Raw genomic sequence first — 21324 nt, 5'->3', positions numbered from 1 at the left:
GTTAGAACATTGCCCAGTAGCAACTTTGACATACTTTTCTCCGGTTCATTCTTTCAACAAATTTGAGTACTTGGTATGAGCCGGGAAGACAGAAGCTCATGCTTTTAGAAGCTTAGGCTCAAGGTTCTTTATGTTTCGTTGAGCTGCCGTTAGTAGTACTATGTAGACTGAGTAAGCCATACTTGTTTGAAAGAACAAAAATAGGACATGAACCAAGAGTAAAGGAATTGGCCTCTGTTACAGGTAAATTTCCATTTTATACACATTCTTGCACGTAAATTCAATTCTATTTTGAATGCACTGGGTCATGTCACTTTAACAATTAAGGAATTCTTTTACAATTAAGGAATTATCTCACACAGCTTGTAATACATAATTTGTTAGTTGGCAGGTTGGGGAAAAGTAACAATAACTGAAGGCCAAGTATGTGCCTTGTATTATGTTAGGAAAGTTTTTACAAAGTTTCATCTTACAAGTGTAAAGACTGAGCCCAGGGACACTGGCCCCCAGTGTGTTTTTTTAAACTGTGAGTTGAGGTAGAGGTTGCAGAGGTAGAAAGATTTTAGTTCTTAATCTGTCTTTTCAAACAATACGTTTGTTTCCCAAGTTGTGGTAAGACTATCTCTTGGCAGAAAAGTAATTAATTTATTTAGCCTAGTCTATCTGAAATACTATTTCAACATGTATTCAATCTGAATAAATTACTGAAGTATATGTCTTCTTTAAAACAAAAAAAAGACTAAATCCACCAGATCTAGTCTGCATTTATACACACCTCGATTTAGACGAGCCAGATTTCAAGCTCTTAGTAGCCACTTGTGGTTTGTAGCTGTGGTATTGGATGGTGAAATTCTAATGATTTGGTCGTTGTTTAGTTGCTGAGTTGTGTCTGACTCTTTGTGACCCCATGGGTTATAGCCTGTTAGGCTCCTCTGTCTGTGGAATTTCCCAGGCAAGAGTACTGGAGTGGGTTGCCATTTCCTTCTCCTTCCTTATCTTGGATGAGGGATCGAACCCATGTCTCTTGCATTGGCAGGTGGATTCTTTACCACTGAGCCACGAAGGAAGCCCCAGTTCTAATGATTAAATAACGGCAAAGGTTTTTAGAAGCAGGACTCTATAACTGCACGTGTATGATTAATGTGTCAGTGACAAGAAGACAAAAAACCAACACATTCTTTTTTGTCTTTGGCAGAGAAGAACGAAGGGGATCTTATGACTATAGCCAAGATCGTACATATTATGAGAATGTCCGTACTCCAGGCACATATCCTGAGGATTCCAGACGGGACTATCCAGCTCGAGGGAGAGAATTTTATTCAGAATGGGAAACTTACCAAGGAGACTACTATGAATCACGATATTATGATGATCCCCGGGAGTATAGGGATTATAGAAATGATCCTTATGAACAAGATATTCGGGAATACAGTTACAGACAAAGGGAGCGAGAAAGAGAGCGTGAAAGATTTGAGTCTGACCGGGACAGAGACCACGAGAGGAGACCAATCGAACGCAGTCAGAGTCCAGTGCACTTGCGACGCCCTCAGAGCCCTGGAACATCTCCCTCACAGTCGGAGAGACTGCCGAGTGATTCCGAGAGGAGGGTTTACAGCCGCTCCTCAGACCGGAGTGGAAGCTGCAGCTCACTTTCCCCTCCAAGATATGATAAACTTGACAAACCTCGTTTGGAACGCTATGCAAAAAATGAGAAGACAGATAAAGAGCGAACTTTCGACCCTGAGAGAGTGGAAAGAGAGAGACGTTTAATAAGGAAGGAAAAGGTGGAGAAGGACAAAACTGACAAGCAGAAACGAAAAGGAAAAGTTCATTCCCCAAGTTCTCAGTCTTCGGAAACAGACCAAGAAAATGAGAGAGAACAAAGCCCCGAAAAGTTGAGGAGTTCTAATAAACTGAGCAGAGAGAAGGCTGACAAAGAAGGATTAGCCAAAAACCGCTTGGAACTCATGCCTTGTGTGGTTTTGACTCGAGTGAAAGAAAAAGAGGGGAAGGTTATTGACCACGCCCCTTTGGAAAAGCTGAAGTCCAAGCTTGATAATGACGCTGTCAAGTCTTCTGCCTTAGATCAGAAACTTCAGACCTCTCAGGCAGAGCCTGCAAAGTCTGAATTGTCTAAACTGGAATCTGTTAGGATGAAAGTGCCAAAGGAAAGGGGGCTTTCAAGCCACATAGAAGTGGTAGATAAGGAAGGCCGGCCTAAACCCAGGAAGCACTTAAAACCAGAGCAGAGTGCTGACGGGGTGAGTGCTGGGGATCTGGAGAAGCTGGAGGCGAGGAAAAGGCGTTTTGCAGATTCCAATTTGAAAGCAGAAAGGCAGAAATCAGACCTCAAGAAAAGCAGTCCAGAGATGGAAGATGCTCGGGTGGTTTTAAAGAAACAGCCTGACATGTCCTCTAGAGATGTCATTCTGCTGAGGGAAGGAGAGTCTGAAAAAAAGCCTATGAGGAAAGAAATTCTTAAAAGAGAATCTAAAAAACTTAAACTAGACAGACTTAATGCTGTTCCCAGCCCCAAAGACTGTCAGGAGCTTACCAGTATTTCTGTTGGGACTGGCTCAAGGCCCAACTCAGATCTGCAAGCAAGGCTGAGAGAACCAGTAGGTGAATCTGTGGAAAATCAAGAAATCCAGTCAAAAAAACCCACTGCCTCAAAACTACAACTCAAACAGCTGGAGCTATTAGATGATCAAGGACCAGAGAGAGAAGATAATAGGAAAAACTATTGCAGTCTTCGTGATGAACCACTTGAATGTAAATCGGGCCAAGAGAAACCACATTCAGTAAATACTGAAGAAAAAATTGGCATTGATATTGATCACACGCAGAGTTACCGAAAACAAATGGAGCAGAGTCGTAGAAAACAGCAGATGGAGATGGAAATAGCCAAGTCTGAGAAGTTCGGCAGTCCTAAAAAAGATGTGGATGAATACGAAAGACGTAGTCTTGTTCACGAGGTAGGCAAACCCCCTCAGGATGTCACCGATGACTCTCCTCCCAGCAAAAAGAAAAGGATGGACCATGTTGATTTTGACATCTGCACCAAGAGAGAAAGGAACTACAGAAGTTCACGCCAGATCAGTGAAGATTCTGAAAGGACTGGTGGTTCTCCCAGTGTCCGGCTTGGTTCCTTCCATGAAGATGATGACCCTATTGGTTCTCCTAGGGTAATGTCCATAAGAGGGTCTCCTAAAGTAGATGACAAAGGTCTCCCCTATTCTCATATAACAGTCAGAGAAGAGTCCTTAAAATTTAATCCTTATGATTCAAGCAGGAGAGAACAGATGGCAGACATGGCTAAAATCAAACTGTCTGTCTTGAATCCTGAAGATGAACTAAATCGGTGGGATTCTCAAATGAAACACGATGCCAGTAGATTTGATGTGAGTTTCCCAAACAGCGTAATTAAGAGAGACAGCCTTCGAAAGAGGTCTGTCCGTGACTTGGAACCTGGCGAAGTGCCTTCTGATTCTGATGATGATGGTGAACACAAATCTCACTCACCTAGAGCCTCTGCATTATTTGAAAGTTCTCGGTTGTCTTTTTTATTGAGAGACAGAGAAGACAAACTACGTGAGAGAGATGAAAGACTCTCCAGTTCTTTAGAAAGGAACAAATTCTATTCTTTTGCATTGGATAAGACAATCACACCGGACACTAAGGCTTTGCTTGAAAGAGCCAAATCCCTTTCTTCCTCTCGAGAAGAAAATTGGTCTTTTCTTGACTGGGACTCCCGATTTGCTAATTTTAGAAACAACAAAGATAAAGAAAAGGTAGACTCTGCTCCAAGACCTATTCCATCCTGGTACATGAAAAAGAAGAAAATCCGGACTGATTCAGAGGGGAAAATGGATGATAAGAAAGATGACCATAAAGAAGAAGAACAGGAAAGGCAAGAATTATTTGCTTCTCGTTTTTTACACAGCTCTATCTTTGAACAAGATTCCAAGCGACTGCAGCATCTAGAGAGGAAAGAGGAAGAATCTGACTTCGTTTCCGGCAGGTTGTATGGGAGGCAGACCTCTGATGGGCTGAATAACACAACTGACTTGATTCAAGAGCCAGTAGTTCTTTTCCATAGCAAATTCATGGAACTCACACGAATGCAGCAGAAAGAAAAAGAAAAAGACCAGAAACCCAAAGAGGTTGAGAAACAGGAAGATACAGAGGATCATCCCAAGAGCCCAGAATCTGCTTCTGAGAATAAAGAGCCAGAACTGAAAACCCCATCTTCAGTTGGGCCTCCTAGTGTCACTGCTATAGCTCCAGAATCAACAGCAGCATCACTGGAGAAGACAGCTGGTGAAAAGACTGGAGAGGGGCCTCTGGTGCCAGAAGAAAAGACCACTGAGCCAGCCTCTGTCCCAGAAGAAGCAAAACCCACAAGTACAGATCTGGCTCCCGTCACTGTGGAACAGCCTGAGCAAGGAGACTTGCCTCCAGGAGTGGACACCAGGAAAGATACCGCCGAGCCTCCTTCCACTGTTGAAGGAGGCTCGTCAGTCGATCAGCTGCCTTATCTGGATGCCAAACCTCCAACTCCTGGGGCCTCATTTTCCCAAGTAGAGATCAGTATAGATCCTGAACCTAACAGCACCCAGACACTTTCAAAACCAACTCAGAAGCCTGAAGAAGCCGATGAGCCTCAAGTGGAAAAGCCAGACTTGGCCGCTAACGTTGAACCTAACACAAGTCAAAAAACGGAAGACGTTCCTGAGGTTCCACCTCCGGCTACTGAAGTTGTAGAGGTTGATCCTCCAGTTGCTGCAAAAGATAAAAAGCCAAACAAAAGTAAACGTTCCAAGACCCCCATTCAGGCAGCTGCAGCAAGTGTCGTGGAAAAGCCCGTCACCAGGAAGAGTGAGAGGATAGACCGGGAAAAGCTCAAGCGGTCCAATTCTCCCCGGGGAGAGGCACAGAAGCTTTTAGAACTGAAGATGGAGGCAGAGAAGATTACAAGGACTGCTTCTAAAAACTCAGCCACAGACCCTGAACACCCTGAGCCAAGCTTGCCACTTGGCCGAACTAGGCGCCGGAATGTGAGGAGTGTTTACGCAACCATGGGCGACCATGATAGCCGCTCTCCAGTCAAGGAGCCCGTGGAGCAGCCGCGCGTGACCAGGAAGAGACTGGAGCGGGAGCTGCAGGAGGCCGCGGCGGTTCCCACGACCCCTCGGAGAGGGAGGCCTCCAAAGACTCGCCGTCGGGCCGATGAAGATGACGAGACTGAGGCCAAAGAAGTCGAGACAGTCAAACCAGCTGAGGGCTGGAGATCCCCACGATCCCAGAAAGCAGCTGCTGGTGGTCAGCAAGGGAAGAGGGGAAGAAACGAACCCAAAGTTGACCCCGAACGTCCTGAGGCGACCACTGAGGGGAGTGCCCAGGTGAATGTGAGGGAAAATAATACAAAATCCAAGGCTGATAAAGAAGCAGCAGCGAGTGAACAGGAACGTGACAAGAAAGAGAGGAGCACGGACAGAAATCCACCCGGAACCCCCCCAGTTGAAGTAGTGGAGAAAAAAGCAGCCCCTGAGAAAAACTCCAAGTCAAAGAGAGGACGATCTCGAAACTCTAGGTCGGCGGTGGACAGATCTGCAAACGTGAAAAATGCGGAAGCCACCGTGAGTCCCAGTGTGGCTGCGGGCCCTTCAGAACTGCCGGTGGAGAAGGAGGCTGGGGTCGTGGCGGTTTCCCCCGAGAAGAGCAAGAGTCCCCAGAAGGAGGGGAGTGTATCATCACAGTTGAACAGTGAGCCCACTGAACCGGACAAGGAACCAGAGAAGGAGGATGTATCTGCCTCCAAGCAGTCCCCAGAAGCAAATCAGTTAGCCCGGCAGATGGAGCTGGAGCAGGCCGTGGAGAACATCGAGAAGCTCACGGAAACCTCCACACCTTCAGCTTTCAAGGCGGCAGCTTCTGATGCCGCAGAGGGCCTCACTACAGAGGACAGGGACAAGCCTGCACACCAAGCCAGCGAAACAGAGCTGGCCGCAGCCATCGGGTCCATCATCAATGACATTTCTGGGGAGCCAGAAAACTTCCCTGCACCGCCACCTTACCCTGCGGAATCTCAGACAGATCCGCCACCTCCTGAGGAAGGCATGGAGCCTGAGACCAATGAGGCTGTGTCTGGCATCTTGGAGACAGAGGCTGCTGCTGAATCTTCTAGGCCACCAGGCAGTGCGCCTGACCCCTCAGCAGGCCCAGCAGACAACAAGGAAGCCAGAGGAGACAGCAGCGAGACCTCCCACCCAGTGCCAGGAGCCAAGGGCTCAAAAGAAGCAGAAGTGCCTCTGGTTCGGAAAGATAAAGGGCGCCAGAAGACTACTCGATCACGCCGCAAACGGAATACAAACAGGAAAACAGGGGGCACTACAGAGACCCATGTCCCTGAACCTGAGCAGGTTCAAAGCAAGAGCCCCACTTCAAGTGATGGGACGACGGTACAACCCCCGGAAGCTCCACAGGAAGAAAAGCAGAATGACAAGCCCCAGTCCACTGCTCCTGAGTCATGTGCTTCTGACCCAAGCAAGACTCCATCCCGAGAGGATCTGCCCCAAGAAAGCAGCATGGAGGAAGAGACTCCGACCAGAGCACCTGTGCTGCCAGACCCCGCCCCTCCCTCGCAGCCTGCCCCTGTGCATGACGAGCCTCAAGCCAGATTCAAGGTGCACTCCATCATTGAAAGTGACCCAGTGACCCCGCCCAGTGACTCAAGCATGCCCACCCCCCCAATTCCCTCGGTAACGATAGCAAAGCTCCCACTCCCTGTCGCTCCTGGGGGGATCCCGCACCAGAGTCCCCCTGCGAAGGTGACAGAGTGGATCACGAGGCAGGAGGAGCCACAGGCGCAGTCCACCCCGTCTCCAGCTCTTCCCCCAGACACCAAGGCCTCTGACATCGACACCAGCTCCAGTACGCTGAGGAAGATCCTCATGGACCCCAAATATGTATCTGCTACGGGTGTCACTTCCACGAGTGTCACAGCTGCCATTGCAGAGCCTGTCAGTGCTGCCCCTTGCCTGCATGAGGCACTGCCTCCTCCAGCTGAATCTAAAAAACCTATTTTAGAAGAAAAAACAGCAACTCCAGTAACTAACACCTCTGACACACAGGCCTCAGAGGTTCCAGTAGCTGCTGACAAAGAAAAGGTGACTCCAGTCATTGCTCCCAAAATTACTTCTGTCATTAGCCGGATGCCTGTCAGCATTGATTTGGAGAATTCGCAGAAGATAACTCTGGCGAAACCTGCTCCTCAGACCCTGACAGGCCTGGTGAGCGCCCTGACTGGCCTGGTGAATGTCTCCTTGGTCCCCGTGAATGCACTGGCTGGCCCTGTGAATGCCCTGAAAGGCCCTGTGAAGGGCTCAGTGGCCACGCTGAAAGGCTTGGTGAACACTCCTACTGGCCCCGTGAACGTCCTGAAGGGACCAGTCAATGTCCTGACGGGGCCCGTGAACGTTCTCACCACTCCAGTGAACGCCGCCCCCAGTGTGGTGAACGCCGCCACGGGCACAGTGAACGCCACTCCGGGCACAGTGAATGCCGCCACAGGTGCAGTGACGGTCACGGCGGGTGCGGTGACCGCTGCCTCTGGGGGTGTGACAGCCACAACAACGGGTGCCGTGACGGTGGCGGGTGCCGTGATCGCGCCATCAGCAAAGTGCAAACAGAGATCCAGCAGCAGTGACCACAACCGGTTCCACCCGGGGTCTATGTCTGTGATTGATGACCGCCCAGCAGACACGGGCTCTGGTGCTGGGCTGCGCGTGAACACTTCCGAAGGGGTTGTGCTCCTGAGCTACTCGGGGCAGAAGACTGAAGGGCCCCAGCGGATCAGCGCCAAAATCAGCCAGATCCCCCCAGCAAGCGCGATGGACATTGAATTTCAACAGTCGGTGTCCAAGCCTCAGGTCAAACCCGATTCTGTCACGCCGTCTCAGCCTCCGGCCAAAGGCCCTCAAGCTCCTTCAGGCTATGCAAACGTGGCCACCCATTCTACCCTGGTACTGACTGCACAGACGTACAACGCATCTCCTGTGATTTCATCGGTGAAGGCTGACCGTCCGTCCTTGGAGAAGCCCGAGCCCATTCACTTGTCTGTGTCCACACCCGTCACCCAGGGTGGCACAGTGAAGGTCCTCACCCAGGGCATAAACACACCTCCAGTGCTGGTTCACAACCAGCTAGTCCTCACCCCAAGCATAGTCACCACTAACAAAAAGCTTGCTGACCCTGTCACCCTCAAAATAGAGACCAAGGTCCTTCAGCCGGCGAACCTGGGCTCCACTCTTACTCCCCACCACCCTCCGGCCCTGCCCAGCAAATTGCCAGCAGAAGTGAACCACGTCACGTCGGGGCCCAGCACCCCGACAGATCGAACGGTGTCCCATCTGGCAGCCACCAAGCCAGATGCACATTCCCCTCGACCCAGTGGGCCCGCTCCAAGCCCGTTCCCACGGGCATGCCACCCCAGCAGCACCACGTCCACCGCGCTGTCCACGAACGCCACGGTCATGCTGGCAGCAGGCATTCCTGTGCCCCAGTTCATCTCCAGCATCCACCCGGAGCAGTCTGTCATTATGCCACCACACAGCATCACCCAGACTGTGTCCCTCAGTCACCTGTCTCAGGGCGAGGTGAGGATGAACACGCCCACACTGCCTAGCATCACCTACAGCATCCGGCCCGAGACACTCCACTCTCCACGGGCCCCCCTGCAGCCGCAGCAGATAGAGGTCCGGGCCCCGCAGCGCACTGGCACCCCCCAGCCGGCTGCAGCTGGGGTGCCCGCCCTGGCCTCCCAGCACCCTCCAGAGGAGGAAGTGCACTACCACCTGCCCGTGGCTCGAGCCGCAGCCCCCGTGCAGTCGGAGGTGCTGGTCATGCAGTCTGAGTACCGGCTACACCCGTACACCGTGCCCCGGGATGTGAGGATCATGGTGCATCCTCACGTGACTGCCGTCAGCGAGCAGCCCCGGGCGGCAGACGGGGTCGGGAAGGTGCCGCCAGCCAGCAAGGCCCCTCAGCAGCCAGGGAAAGAAGCTGCTAAGACGGCAGATGCCAAAGCTGCCCCTGCCCCTGCCTCTCACGGGGAGGCCCGCATCCTCACAGTCACCCCTAGCAACCAGCTTCAGGGGCTGCCTCTGACCCCACCAGTGGTGGTGACCCATGGGGTGCAGATCGTGCACTCGAGCGGGGAGCTCTTCCAGGAGTACCGGTACGGAGACGTCCGCACCTACCACGGCCCGGCCCAGCTCACACACACGCAGTTCCCTGCCGCGGCCTCCATTGGTCTGCCTTCCCGGACCAAGGTTCCCGCTCAGGTGAGCACGCCCAGTCTGTCTTCTGGTCCCGAGAGTTGGTGGAGGGTGGCGGGTACCAGTGAGGTCCCTGAAATATGTCGTCCTTTTTGTGGATTTCAAGAGGAGCTTCCTCAACTGCAGAATGAAGGGATCAGATTACAGCAGAGCCTGGGGGACATGAGGGAACTCACAGTGGGAGCGGGTGGTGCGGCGGCCGTGACCCGAGGGGGTGACAAGGTAGGGAACAGGTGACCTCTTACCAGAACCCTCAATCCTGAATGCCTGAGAGCGGGGCCATCTGGTAAAAGCTTTCTCCAGGGGCCTGGCTGCCAGGAGCTGCCCTGCAGGTGACCCATCCGGGAGCTTTTGGCTGCTTGGTTGGGGGCAAGATGCTCTTTGTGAGAAACAGACCGACTCTTCCTTTTTCTTCCCACCCAACTCCAGGGCCCCCCTGAAGGCGAGCCCTTACAGCCTGCTCAGCCTGCACAGCCCCTCCAGCCTGTGCAATCCACACAGCCGGCCCAGCCTGCACAGCCCTCCCAGCTCAGCCAGCCTCCAAGCAGCAAGATGCCTCCGGTGTCCCAGGAAGCCAAGGGCACCCAGACAGGAGTCGAGCAGCCGCGCCTCCCTAATGTCTCTGCCAACAGGCCGGCTGAGCCTCACACCCAGGTCCAGAGGGCACAGGCAGAGACGAGCCAGACCTCCTATCCCTCCCCTGTGTGTGTCTCCTTGAAGCCTGACCTCCCGACTCTTCCTGCTCAGGCTGCCCCAAAGCAGCCGCTGTTTGTCCCCACCTCCTCAGGCCCCAGCACCCCTCCGGGACTGGCTCTGCCCCATACTGAAGCCCCACCCACCCCCAAACAAGATTCCTCTCCACACTTGACTTCCCAGAGGCCTGTGGATATGGTGCAGCTTCTGAAGGTAAGCCTGGACAGGGCCTCGCCTACCACCCTCCAAGCTTTACGTTGTGTTCACTGTCCTGAGATCCCCACTTAGATCAGCACCTTCTCCTCAGGGCCATGACCAGCATGGCCTCATTCTCCAGCCATGAGCTCACTGTTCTTTGTTTCCCTGCGAACAGAAGTACCCCATTGTGTGGCAGGGCCTCCTGGCCCTCAAGAACGACACGGCTGCTGTGCAGCTCCACTTCGTCTCTGGCAACAACGTCCTGGCCCATCGGTCCCTGCCCCTCTCTGAAGGAGGGCCCCCCCTGCGGATTGCCCAGCGGATGCGCCTGGAGGCCTCACAGCTGGAAGGGGTTGCCCGAAGGATGACGGTAAGGCTCAGGGCCAGGTGAGCCACTGTCCCACCAAGAAGGGAGGCCATGGGTGGCCCCCACTGTCTCCCTGGCTTGTTTTGGAATGCAGTAATGGGATTCTTAGAGTGGATGATGAAGGGTGTGTTCTGTCTCCACTAGGGGTGTAAAGTTCCTCTAGACCCAGAGATGAGGCTCTTTTTATTCAACAAGTATATGGATGGACCTCAAGGTCATCTCAGCAGTAGGGGTTTTTGTGGATTTAGAAGCCAAATCCCCTGGGTTGGAGAGTCTTTTTGGTCTCTGACCTTTTGTGAGGTGGCCTCTGATCACTGACAGCTCCCTCTCCGCCAGGTGGAGACAGATTACTGTCTGCTGCTGGCTCTGCCCTGTGGCCGCGACCAAGAGGACGTCGTGAGCCAAACAGAGTCGCTCAAGGCTGCCTTCATCACATACCTGCAGGCCAAGCAGGCGGCAGGGATCATCAATGTTCCCAACCCCGGCTCCAATCAGGTCAGCCCAGCATCCTGCCTTGGCAGAGCACGCCTGTGGGGGTGGGGGTTGTGGGTAGTGTTGGTTGGGCAGTTTGACTAACCTGCCAGTGCCAACTAGAGGAGTCCAGGACAGTTTGCAGAGGAGCTGGACAAAGGGGCCTTCTGGATGGAGGAGGCCAGCTGGGGATGGGCATGTATGGGGAGGACTGCCGTTTGCCCATCTGGGAGACAGTGGGCAGCTGAGACAGCAGGTTTTTCTTGAGCTTAATGATTGAAAAGAGGGTCCCAGGGAGGCAGTCAGTTTGTTTGTTTTCTGATACCTAGTTTTCTTCTGAAAGCCTCAAGAGACCTTAGCTGGTTGGGAACTTGACTCAGCCTGGCTCCGTGTGTTGGGCCTTCAGGGCCCCCCAGTTGGGAGTTTTGAGGGAGGAGAGGTAGTGGGTGGGTGATGTGAAGCCGGGGGTCCCAGTTCTCTCTCTCGTCCCCACTCCAGCCTGCCTACGTACTGCAGATCTTCCCGCCCTGCGAGTTCTCCGAGAGTCACCTGTCCCGGCTGGCCCCTGACCTCCTGGCCAGCATCTCCAGCATCTCGCCCCACCTCATGATCGTCATTGCTTCTGTGTGAGCCACTGAGTGGCCACCATTCAGTGTATCTTCCTGAGGCTCTGCAGCAAAAATCACACACAGACAACCCAGCCAAGCGGAGGAAGAAGCTGCCCAAGGGGACAGACTCCACTGCCAGACGGCCAGCCTCACCCTCCTGCCCGCCCGCCCGGCTCAGTCGGACAGATCCCTCTGGGCAGTGGTGCTGCTACTTGTATGTTTACATGACGTTTAGCCCAAGGACAGACCACCAACCGATGGACTTGCAGACACCTTGAGGCTGGGTTTCTCTCTCCTCTTTTTGGAGAAAAGGAACAGGGCAGTGGGATTTTTTTGTTGTTTTTGTTTTTAAGAAACAAAACAGAACTGCCTTTGCACTAAATTAGTGACTTGGACTTTTGCACAGTGAAGACAGGCTGTGACACTCTGGATGTCTTGGTGTACGTGAACACACATCACAGACTCACACAGGACTTCAAACATCTGCTGAAACCTTGGGGTCAAGGAACATTTCATTGAGTTGTTTGGTCCCCACTCCTCCCTTCCCCTTGCTCATTTGGATGTCACCTCTCTTAATTCTGCCACCACCATCTTTGATTCACCCAGGATGTACAGTTTACAATCAAAAAGAGCAAACGGAAGGATTTTCTCTCCTAGTGGAATATGCAGAACTTGGGATGTGTGTATATATAAATATATAATATATATAAATATATATAATACTGACTTAAAAATCAAATTCCCTGACATACATTTTTTTTAATCTGTGCCAAAAATGTGTTTTCAGAGAAAATCTTATTTTCATACTCAGACTTTGTATTGTCACTCATTTGTATAAGTGCGCTTCGTTATAGCACGGGCCCTGCCCCCACAATTTGGAAGTGTCACACACAAAAAGACTGGCTTCCCTTCTTTCTGTGACCTTGACCTCTCCCTCAACTTCCTAACACTTATTAATTTATGAAACTGTTTTTCTCAGCGCAGTTTTGTTTTGTGTGTCCATTGGATTACAAACTTTATTAAAAAATACAAAACATGTCAAGTGTGGATGTGACTTTCACTTGGATGGGAGGACCAGGGGTCCTTGGCCTCTAGAACAGTAAGCCCTCACCCCATGTTTGCTTTTAATCCCCTAAGTCTGTATATAGAACCCATCTCCTTTCTGCCACTAATCTTCCCCAAGGATAATTTTATCTTGTACAAAAAAATTTTCATCAGACTACAACTTGAACCACCTTTTCACTGCTGTGGTGGTAATGTGACACTTCAAGGTCCCAACTGGTTTCTGGGTAACATTGAAGGCACTTCAAATTAGATAAAGAATAGAGCCGCTGCCCAGTCAAACTCAGAAACATTAAGCTTTGGGGTCTCATCCCTTCCTCCTCTGGATAAGGTGCAGGCTGGCCCTGCAGCAGCTGCTTCCGAACAGCTGGACCCACCACAAGATGAGTTGGGCAAGGAGGGACGGAACACAGACTGGTCTCACTTGCAGTATCCCTGGACTCCAGTGCTGGATGGGGCCATCTCTGAGTGAGGAATTACAGCTGTTGGGGACAAGCCATATGGAAAGGCAGCAGAGACGGCATCTCCGGAGCCCCTGCTTCTTCACCCCTGCTGCTGTACCTCCCACCTCCCCACCAGAGCTCCTGGCCACTCACTCCTGTCCCTCCAGCCCCTCACCTTAGAGATTCCACTGATACAGGGCAAGTAAATGTTCCCAGAAGATGACGCTGGCCTGGCCTTGATCTTGCAGCCAGAGTTACCATGAAGCAAATGTGCTCTCTGGCTTCCTTAAGCCCAACAGAACCAGGCCTGTGGCCTGCTTGGTCTGGTGCTCTGCCTACCTTGCTGCTCTGGCTGAATGAGCCCTCACACTGGGCCCTGCAGAGGTGCTCTGGATCCTGGTAAGCAGTGTGGCCAAGCCCTTTGGGCCCAGCTCCCAACACCTGAGCAGAGGGGAGCAGGGTCACAGCTGTGTTCACGGCAGAGAGGGAAGGTCCAATCCTCAGGTTAAGCAAGTGAGCAGCCTCCAAAGAGGAGACCAGATGAGGGAATGGGGCTCATGGAGCCACAGTTTCTCTGGTGTGCTGCCCACATCCCAACTCAGGCGAAGGGGTCAGCCTCCTTCTAGACAGGTCTTGGGGCTCCCTGCAAAGGGACAGCCTGGCCTTCCCAAGAAGAAGGCTCCGCTGGCTGGTAGCTGAGTGGAGCAGCCCTTCTATGGTATCAGCTAGAGCTGCCAGCTCCCCACCCCACCCCCGCAGGGAGCTACAGGCAGCATTAGAAAATAATCAAATTTATTCTCTCTAGGGAATGGGGTCACCCTTCTCAGTTCTAGGGTGCCATCCATCCTTAAATAGGAGGAGGGGTGCCTGCTCACTCAGCAGACGGTGGACATTCAGGGGCTGTGGGGGGTGTCTCTGCCAGGGCAGGCTGCCCATCGGCCCCGTCCCGAGGACGGAAAACCAGCTCCCCGGCCTGCAGCACCTGCCCGGCTGGCCACGTGCTGCCCGGCCCATACTGCTGGTAGAAGTCCGCATCTGTCTGGAACATGACCAGTGCCTGGGCCGTGTGGATCCGCACGTGCTGGGCCAGGCTGTTTGCGTCCAGAAACTTATCCCCGCAGGAATCACAGGCATAGAGGATGTGGGTGTTGGGATCTGTGGAAGGTAGGGGTGAGGTCACAACAGGAAGGGCCCTTGGGCCCACCACCTTCCCTGAAGGCAGCTCCGCTCCCCTCTCACCTTCTTCCTGCACTTGCTTCACAGCTTTGCTGATCTCAGCTTTGAGGACTTCAGTCTCATCGGCAGTCACTGCGGCCCCTACTGGCACCACTGTGGGCGGAATCAGCAAGGCCTGAGACCAGTCACCTGCTCCTCTGCAGATGCCCCAGAGGCAGCCCTGCTGTGACCACCCCCTACTGCCCTGGGAGCTGAGTGATGTCCACACCTGTGAGCTGTGTGACAGCCGTTGCTGCCAGTGCCTCGGTGGCCAGCGTGACCATGTCATCGACAGTGACCACACTGACCTCACCACCCTCCTCTGGCTCCAGGATTTTGATGCCGGCCTTGCCCTGGTGCACAGTCTTCACATGGGAGCGAAGGTTGTCCACCCGGTTGAAACCGCGACCACACTTGTCACACAGGTAGGGCTTCTCTCCTGGGGGGGGAGGCAAGGTTCTCTCCTGCCATTGGGGGGAGGGTGCAGGGGGGGAGGACCTCAGTGGCCTCCAGCTTCCCCTGCAGCCCTGTCTTTGCATCAGGAAATGCTCTGGGGTGGCTACTTGAGGCACAGATGGCCCTTCTAGAAGGTCTGAGAAAGTGGGGCCCTCCTGGGAGTTAACTGCTTTGGAAGCAGCCTGCAGCCTTCAGCTCCCAAGGCTGGGGTCCAGGGCGTCTCCCACCCCTTCCCCACCCACCATCTGGCCCGGGGTCAGGGCCTGGGACAAAGGTGGGCACACACTCACCAGTGTGGATAATGATGTGCTTAGACAGGTCCCCCACATTCACGAAGGCCTTGCTGCATACGCTACACTTGTGGGGGCGGATATTATCATGGTGGCGGATATGATTGGCCAACTGGCTGGACTGGACGAATCTGCAGGGCCAGAGGGAAGGGCTTTTGCACTGAACCGCCCAGGATAAGGCAGGGCTGAGATGGAAGAGGACTTAGAGACCTGCTCTGGACAGCCGTGTGACCGATTCCTGAGCGGACTGGACAGAGCAGGCTTGTGCTCTGTCTGACCCTCTCCGCCCACCCAGTGCTGGGACGCCACCGGGCCTGGATTGGGGGCGGGGCGGGGCGGGGCCGGGCCAGGGGCGGGGCGGGGCGGGGCGGGGCGGGGCGGGGCTAAGGGCAGCACCTCTTGCCGCAGCGCTCACAGACGTAGGGCTTCTCCCCGGTGTGCTGGCGCACATGGGCAATTAGAGAGCTGGCCTGGGTGAAGGCTTTGCCGCACATCACGCACTGGCATGGCTTCTCACCTGGGGACGCAGGCAGGAGCCGGGACAAGATGTCAGCACCTCCCTTCCTTCCACGTCCCCGCATCGCCCCCGCGAGGCTCACCCACCCACCCGTGTGAATGCGAACGTGCCGCTGCAGGGCGCCGGGGTCAGCGAACTGCCGCTGGCAGTGGACGCACACGTAGGGTTTCTCCCCGCTGTGGATCCGCAGGTGCCGCTTCAGGTTCCCTGTGGCAAGACCAACGGAAGGCTTGGCACGGGGTGGGAGTGGGGGGCATGGAGGCGCTGTGGGGTGGGGGCGGGGGCCAGCCAGGCCGTACCTGAGGTGGTGAACTGCTTTCCACATTCCCGGCACTTGAGGGGCCCATCGGCGATGTGGATCTTCAGGTGGGCCTTCAGATTCCCCACCTGTACCCAGACAGGGGGTCAGAAGGCCAGCCCCTCCCTCCCTGGAACCTCTGGTCTTGGCCCTCCCTGGGGGCCCTGCGGGGGTTCCACCCTTCCTCCGGTCCGGTGGAGAAGGCAAACGCCCTCTGGATCTGCCCTCCCAGTTTCTTCCCCAGCCTCCCCTGCGCCGCACCCCGCGCCCACACCTGGTTGAACTTCTTGTCGCAGTGCGGGCACTTGTGCTCCTTGTCTGTGTCGTGCGTCTCCAGGTGGCGCATCTTCGACGTGGGGTCAGAGAAGGAGCGGCCGCAGTAGTCGCACTGGTAGGGCTTCTCGCCGCTGTGCACCAGCTGGTGCCGCTTGAGGTTGCCCGACGTGGTGAAGAGCTTGCCACAGTCCTCGCAGCGGTAGCGCGCCTCGCCCGAGTGCCGCTTCTTGTGCAGGTTCAGCAGGCTGATGAGCCGGTAGCTCTTGCCACACTCCTCACAGCCGTAGGGCTTCAGCGGGCTGGCGGTAGAGTGCGGAGGAGGAAGGTCGCGGAGGGGCGCTCGGCGGGGATCCAGGGTGGGTCAGGCGGAGGAAGGGGGCGGCCCCGGGGCCTACCTGTGCGTCTTCTCGTGGGCCTTGCAGGCGGCCGGGTCGGAGAAGGCCTTGCTGCACTCCCGGCACGAGAACGGCTTCTCACCAGTGTGGATGCGGATGTGCCGCTTGAAGTTCCCGGTGTGCGTGAACTCCTTCCCACAGTCCTGCGGGTGCAGGGGGCGGGGTCAGGGGCGGAGCCGGGCGGGGCCCGGGGCCGGGCCGCCACCGCCCACGGCGCACCTCGCACTTGTGGATGACCGAGCCATAGGCCTTGGACTCCGTGCGGTCGCCGTAGGTGCCTGAGCGCAGGCCTCGGGCCTCAGCGCCGAGCTCCTGGCCCGAGTCCGTGCTGGCTGACTCCTCACTCTCCTCCGGGGCCTCGCCCTTTTCCAGTGGCGGCCCCTCTTCCTTGACCACCGTCGGCGCGGCGCCCTCCTCCTCCTCTCGCTCTTCTCCCTTCCTGGCCGGCTCCACCTCCATTTCTGCCAGGAGAAGGGCAGGCACTGAGGCATCGTGGGAGTTGGGCGGTGGGGGGTGGGTGTCAAGTGAGGCTGGGGGCGGGCTCATCTCTGCGTGGGCGCCTCGCAAGTGCCTGGCAGGGTCTGGAAGCCGCAGGGTGGCTGGAGGAAGCCTAGGGAGACCGATGACCCGGACAGTGCTACCAGAAGGTTACAGATGGGCCTCGGTCCACCAGGTCCCCAAGCTGGCGCCCCAGGTGGGAAGGATGCTGTCAGCCAACAAGCACTGGGGGCAGGGGCAGGGGTGGGTGTCAGGGGCAGCAAAGCTCCCCCATGGTGCTCAGCTCTGGGAGAAACAGGCGGGCCAGTACTGTGACAGCCATACTTCTGTGCTAAAAGGAAGCAAGGCCAGGATATAGGATATACAACCAAGAAACTGACATCAAAGTTCAGGAATGAGAAAAGATGATGTTGGCCCAAAAGCTGATGTGAAAGAGTGACTCAGAGTGAGATCAGCTGTCGCAGGAAGAGTGGGGGACGCTGACCTAAGTGAGGGCCGGCCTAGCCAGTGGAAGGTACCTTGCTCTGAGCTCTCTGACAAGGCAGCCTCGGCCTCAGCAGCAGCCATGCCACTCGTGGGGTCCGGCTTGAGCTCCACAGGCTCCCGGGGAGCATCTGCCTTCTCCGTCTGCTCTGCACCTGCAGTGGGGGTGGGGGCATCCAGGGCTGGATTGGGGCCCTCTGTCCAGGGGCTGGATGGGTCTCCTGGACTAGGCCTCTGGAAGTGGCTGTGGCCGGAGGGTTGGGGCGGGGGGGCTGGCACATCTCAGCTCAGGTCGTTTGAGTCTCTGCTCTGGCTTTAACAGATGCCCCAGAAAAACCAACAGTTTGTTCTGGGGAGCCTGGGCTCAAGGGATGCAGCTGCCTGTGTCCCCTCACCAAGAGCCTCCCGAGGAAGCCACTTGTGGTGCTGGAGCCCACAGGCAGGCGACAGCCAGTCAGCTGGATCCTCAGCATGGCAACTCACCGCTGCCCGTGCTCTCGGCCTGGCCACCTCGCTCCTCCTTGGGCTCCCGGCTTGGGCCCGCGGGCGGACTGCTCCTGGCCGGGTCCAGCTCACTCAGCGCAGTGGCAGCAGCCTTCTCCTCTTTGGCTCTCTTGTCACCCACTGGAGATGGAAGAGGACAGACCTGCCATTTCCCATCAAGTGCCCACCACTGGGAGGGGTGAAGTGGCCCAGAACTTGCTAGCTCTTCCAGACCCTCCCTTAGGATATACCTAAGTAGTGGTTTGTCGGTTGGCTCACTCAACAGACTCTTCACAGGTACCAACACCATGCCAAGACTGCCAGCTAGGCCTGGGATGTAACAGCCGTGGGACTGGCAGACTGGTCAGGGAGACAGACCTCACACATGAAATGGTGCTAGAGACTGCTGCTTACATGCAGAGGAGTGTGCTTTTCTCAAAGTGTGTCAGGAGGACTCTGGCCCACACGGGGCCTTGGGGGCTTTCCTGAGGAGCTAGAGGACCAGGAGGAGGTGGGGGGAGAGGAGGCCTGCTGGAGGAGTGGATTCTGGTATAAAGGCCCTGAGCCAGGCGTGGCTGCCCAGTGCCTTCAGGAAGAGAGGGCAGAAGGGCCCCTCTGAGAGGCATTCTCAGACTTTGCTGCAGCTCCTCCCCACGAGCTCCCTACAACCCAGGCGAGGCCATATGACGCTGACCCAGAGGCAGGGGCAGAGCTCTCTTCAAGAGCCACCTGCTCAGGAACAGCCTGCCAAGAAGCTTACCTTCTGCGGCTGAGGCCTCCACATTCTCCCCAGGGCTGGCAGCCGGCTCAGCCAGTGACTTGAGGGCATGACAGGCTGTGATGATGTCCTGCATCTGCAGGAAGCTGGCCACGGCCAGCACATCGTCCACGTTCTCAGAGCTCAGGCTCAGCTTGGCTGTGTACATAAACTCCAGCACCTGCCCCAGGCCTGCCAAGGACATAGACATCCGTCATGGTACCATCTCAAGACCTGGTACCAGCACCCTGTCCAGTCGCTCCACTCCATGGCAGGATCGAGGGATTCGTAAAAAGCAGAGTGGCAGTAGCAGGCTACTTCCCCCATCTCCTGTGCCAGTGGAGAGGCAGGTTCCAAAAAGCAGCACACCCACAGAGGGCAGAGGGTATGAACGGCCACTCTGAGCACCCTCCACCCAGCCACTGCGCTTTATCACCACTGGCTTTCATCAGGGCTCTGCCACCAACCCTCTATCTGACGTCCAGGCCAGTCACCTAACCTCTCTGGGCCTCAGTTTCCACATCTATAAAATGGGAAACACCACCTTGGCCAAACTTCTGGCAGCATGGCATGTCATTCTGGGTTAACAACCCTGAACCTAAGACCAGTTAGCTCCTTCTTCAATCCCAAGACCTTCCAGATACTCCTCCTCCAGAACCCAAACCTTGCCACTGCCATCAAGGCACTGGGATAGTGGGTCAAAGATTGACTCAGAATGGAAAGAGACCAGGGGCTCACAGCCTTCCTGCTCTCTGCCCCTTCTGATGAGCCTGTCCTGTGTTCACTCATCCTAAACCTTATCATGAGGTCTTCCTGCCACTCTCCCCTTACCACCCCGCTCCCAGTCAAAAGAGGCCTCTCAATCATGGTAAGAACTTGGTACTCAAGCACTTATGGCCGAGTCCTGTGTGGGAAGTCTGGCACCCACCCTCCATCCCCCACAGCTGGAAGGTGCTGCTCAAGGAGGGCCGTGTGTGGCACGGGGCCCACCACAAACTCGGCCCTGAACCCAGCAGGGTACCTGCCGCGTTACTGATGTCCAGGTGCACCACATCCTTCTGGTCCACGAAGAGCATCTTGAAGTATTCACTGCAGGCTGCCAGCACTGCTTTATGAGCCTTAAAGTCAACGCCGTCCACCACAAAAGTGCAGTCGCACAAAAGTCCCAGTTGTCGCTGCTGGTTCAGCTGCTCCAAGACGTGCTGGCTGTGCTGGGGAAAATCCATGGCTGGGGAAAGCCACAGGCCTCTGCATTACCACAAGGAAGGACGACAACCGGCCCCACCAGTGATCCCGACACCCTCGGACAAGAAGCAGGGGGACAGGGAGGATGGAACCAAGTCCACAAAGGCCACATGCCTCTGCAGGCCCAGACCAACCAGGAGCTGGCTTCTAGACCCTTAGAATGACTGGTCAGAAAAGGTGCAAAACCCAAAACGCATGAAGAGGCCACCACGAAACAGTCACCTTCATGTCTCAGCAGGTAAATGATATTAAAAAGTAAAAAACCAAGTAAACACAAAACACTGATTACTGTCAGTACTTTTTAAAACAAACGGTTGCTTAACATTTTTTTACCAACAGAATGCATGACAGAATCTTAGAATAAACAACAGATCTTTCAACTGGATGTACTGGGCTCCAAGAAAACCTTTGTTTTATTTTCACTTTACTCCGTGTGCCGTGCACACGGGAAACACGCCCTTGGGAAGGCAGATGTTCCAGCGGCCAGCATTTCAGCACCGGCCCCTCTCCTGCAGCACCCACAGGGCTCTGTGCAAGTCCCCTTGTCCACGGCAAACCTGGCCTTTGGGGGTGAGGAGTTGTGATTCCTGCTCTTCTCCACTTCATGGGCTCAGTGAATTACATAAAGTTGGTGAGTTCTCCACCTCTGGAAACCTCTCTAGGCTGTCCCTCGAGAAAGAATAAACTCTGATCCTAGCCCAAGAGCTGCTGGCCTGGCTGAAGTTTCTCTGTCAAAGGCCTTGCTTAGTTACTGCCTGGAAATTTCACAACTATCTCAAGTGAAAATGCTCACAAAAACTGCATGGCCTGGGACCAAATCACCCTGAACTGCACAAGCCATGACTGAATAAGAATCTAAAATGGCTCTCCCCTCCCCTCAATACCACACCTGGGTCCTTCTCAAGATCGGTATTTTCTAAGGAAAAGAAGCAGGCAGGCTCTCCTTTCAAGAAAGAATCAATTTCCAAGTAAATGTCCACACCCACTCCCGTGACCACATCACACAGACCCAACAAGGCTGGGCTGTCACACCCTGGCCCGGCATCTGATTAAGAGGCAGTAGTTTCTCTTCCAGCTCTTCTGGAACCTCTGCTCTGAGACCTGGGTCTGCTCAGAGCTGCCCTAGGTGGTTCCTGGGCAGGCGAGGGTGACCCTGGGGTAGGGCGGTGGGGTGAGGGGGTGGCTCTCAGCCTCTAGGTTTCAGCAACCACAACCTGGCTCTGGTTTTCCC

At 54.9% G+C, this 21324-nt stretch overlaps 2 protein-coding genes across 10 annotated transcripts in view; one reads left to right on the top strand and one right to left on the bottom strand.

Moving 5' to 3' along the window:
* SPEN (spen family transcriptional repressor) overlaps positions 1–12711 on the top strand; it is an 88105-nt gene extending 75394 nt beyond the window's left edge. For all 5 annotated transcript variants that reach the window (XM_060396580.1, XM_042257427.2, XM_027975860.3 and 2 more), the window contains 5 exons: positions 1196–9344; positions 9768–10244; positions 10405–10599; positions 10933–11091; positions 11566–12711. In XM_060396580.1, the coding sequence (XP_060252563.1) occupies positions 1196–9344; positions 9768–10244; positions 10405–10599; positions 10933–11091; positions 11566–11697 (9112 nt within the window). In that variant the 3' untranslated portion in view covers positions 11698–12711. The remainder of the gene's footprint in view (positions 1–1195; positions 9345–9767; positions 10245–10404; positions 10600–10932; positions 11092–11565) is intronic.
* A 1244-nt stretch (positions 12712–13955) lies between these two features.
* The window catches only part of ZBTB17 (zinc finger and BTB domain containing 17), a 28415-nt gene continuing 21046 nt past the window's right edge, over positions 13956–21324 (bottom strand). For 4 of the 5 annotated variants that reach the window (XM_060396584.1, XM_060396583.1, XM_042257428.1 and 1 more), the window contains 14 exons: positions 19870–20076; positions 18852–19040; positions 18092–18232; positions 17644–17763; positions 16847–17088; positions 16628–16770; positions 16231–16531; positions 15958–16045; positions 15749–15865; positions 15538–15658; positions 15142–15272; positions 14625–14834; positions 14420–14509; positions 13956–14335 (listed from right to left, as the gene is read on the bottom strand). In XM_060396584.1, the coding sequence (XP_060252567.1) occupies positions 14052–14335; positions 14420–14509; positions 14625–14834; positions 15142–15272; positions 15538–15658; positions 15749–15865; positions 15958–16045; positions 16231–16531; positions 16628–16770; positions 16847–17088; positions 17644–17763; positions 18092–18232; positions 18852–19040; positions 19870–20074 (2382 nt within the window). In that variant the 5' untranslated portion in view covers positions 20075–20076 and the 3' untranslated portion in view covers positions 13956–14051. Of the gene's footprint in view, positions 14336–14419; positions 14510–14624; positions 14835–15141; positions 15273–15537; positions 15659–15748; positions 15866–15957; positions 16046–16230; positions 16532–16627; positions 16771–16846; positions 17089–17643; positions 17764–18091; positions 18255–18851; positions 19041–19869; positions 20077–21324 lie in introns of those variants that run through there. The other variant, XM_027975864.2, reaches the window with a different exon arrangement.

Source organism: Ovis aries, chromosome 12 (genome assembly GCF_016772045.2).
Source record: "Ovis aries strain OAR_USU_Benz2616 breed Rambouillet chromosome 12, ARS-UI_Ramb_v3.0, whole genome shotgun sequence".
In the NCBI taxonomy this organism is placed as follows: Eukaryota; Metazoa; Chordata; class Mammalia; order Artiodactyla; family Bovidae; genus Ovis; species Ovis aries.
Note: the sequence above shows the minus strand (reverse complement) of the source record. Positions and strands in the feature narration are given on the sequence as shown.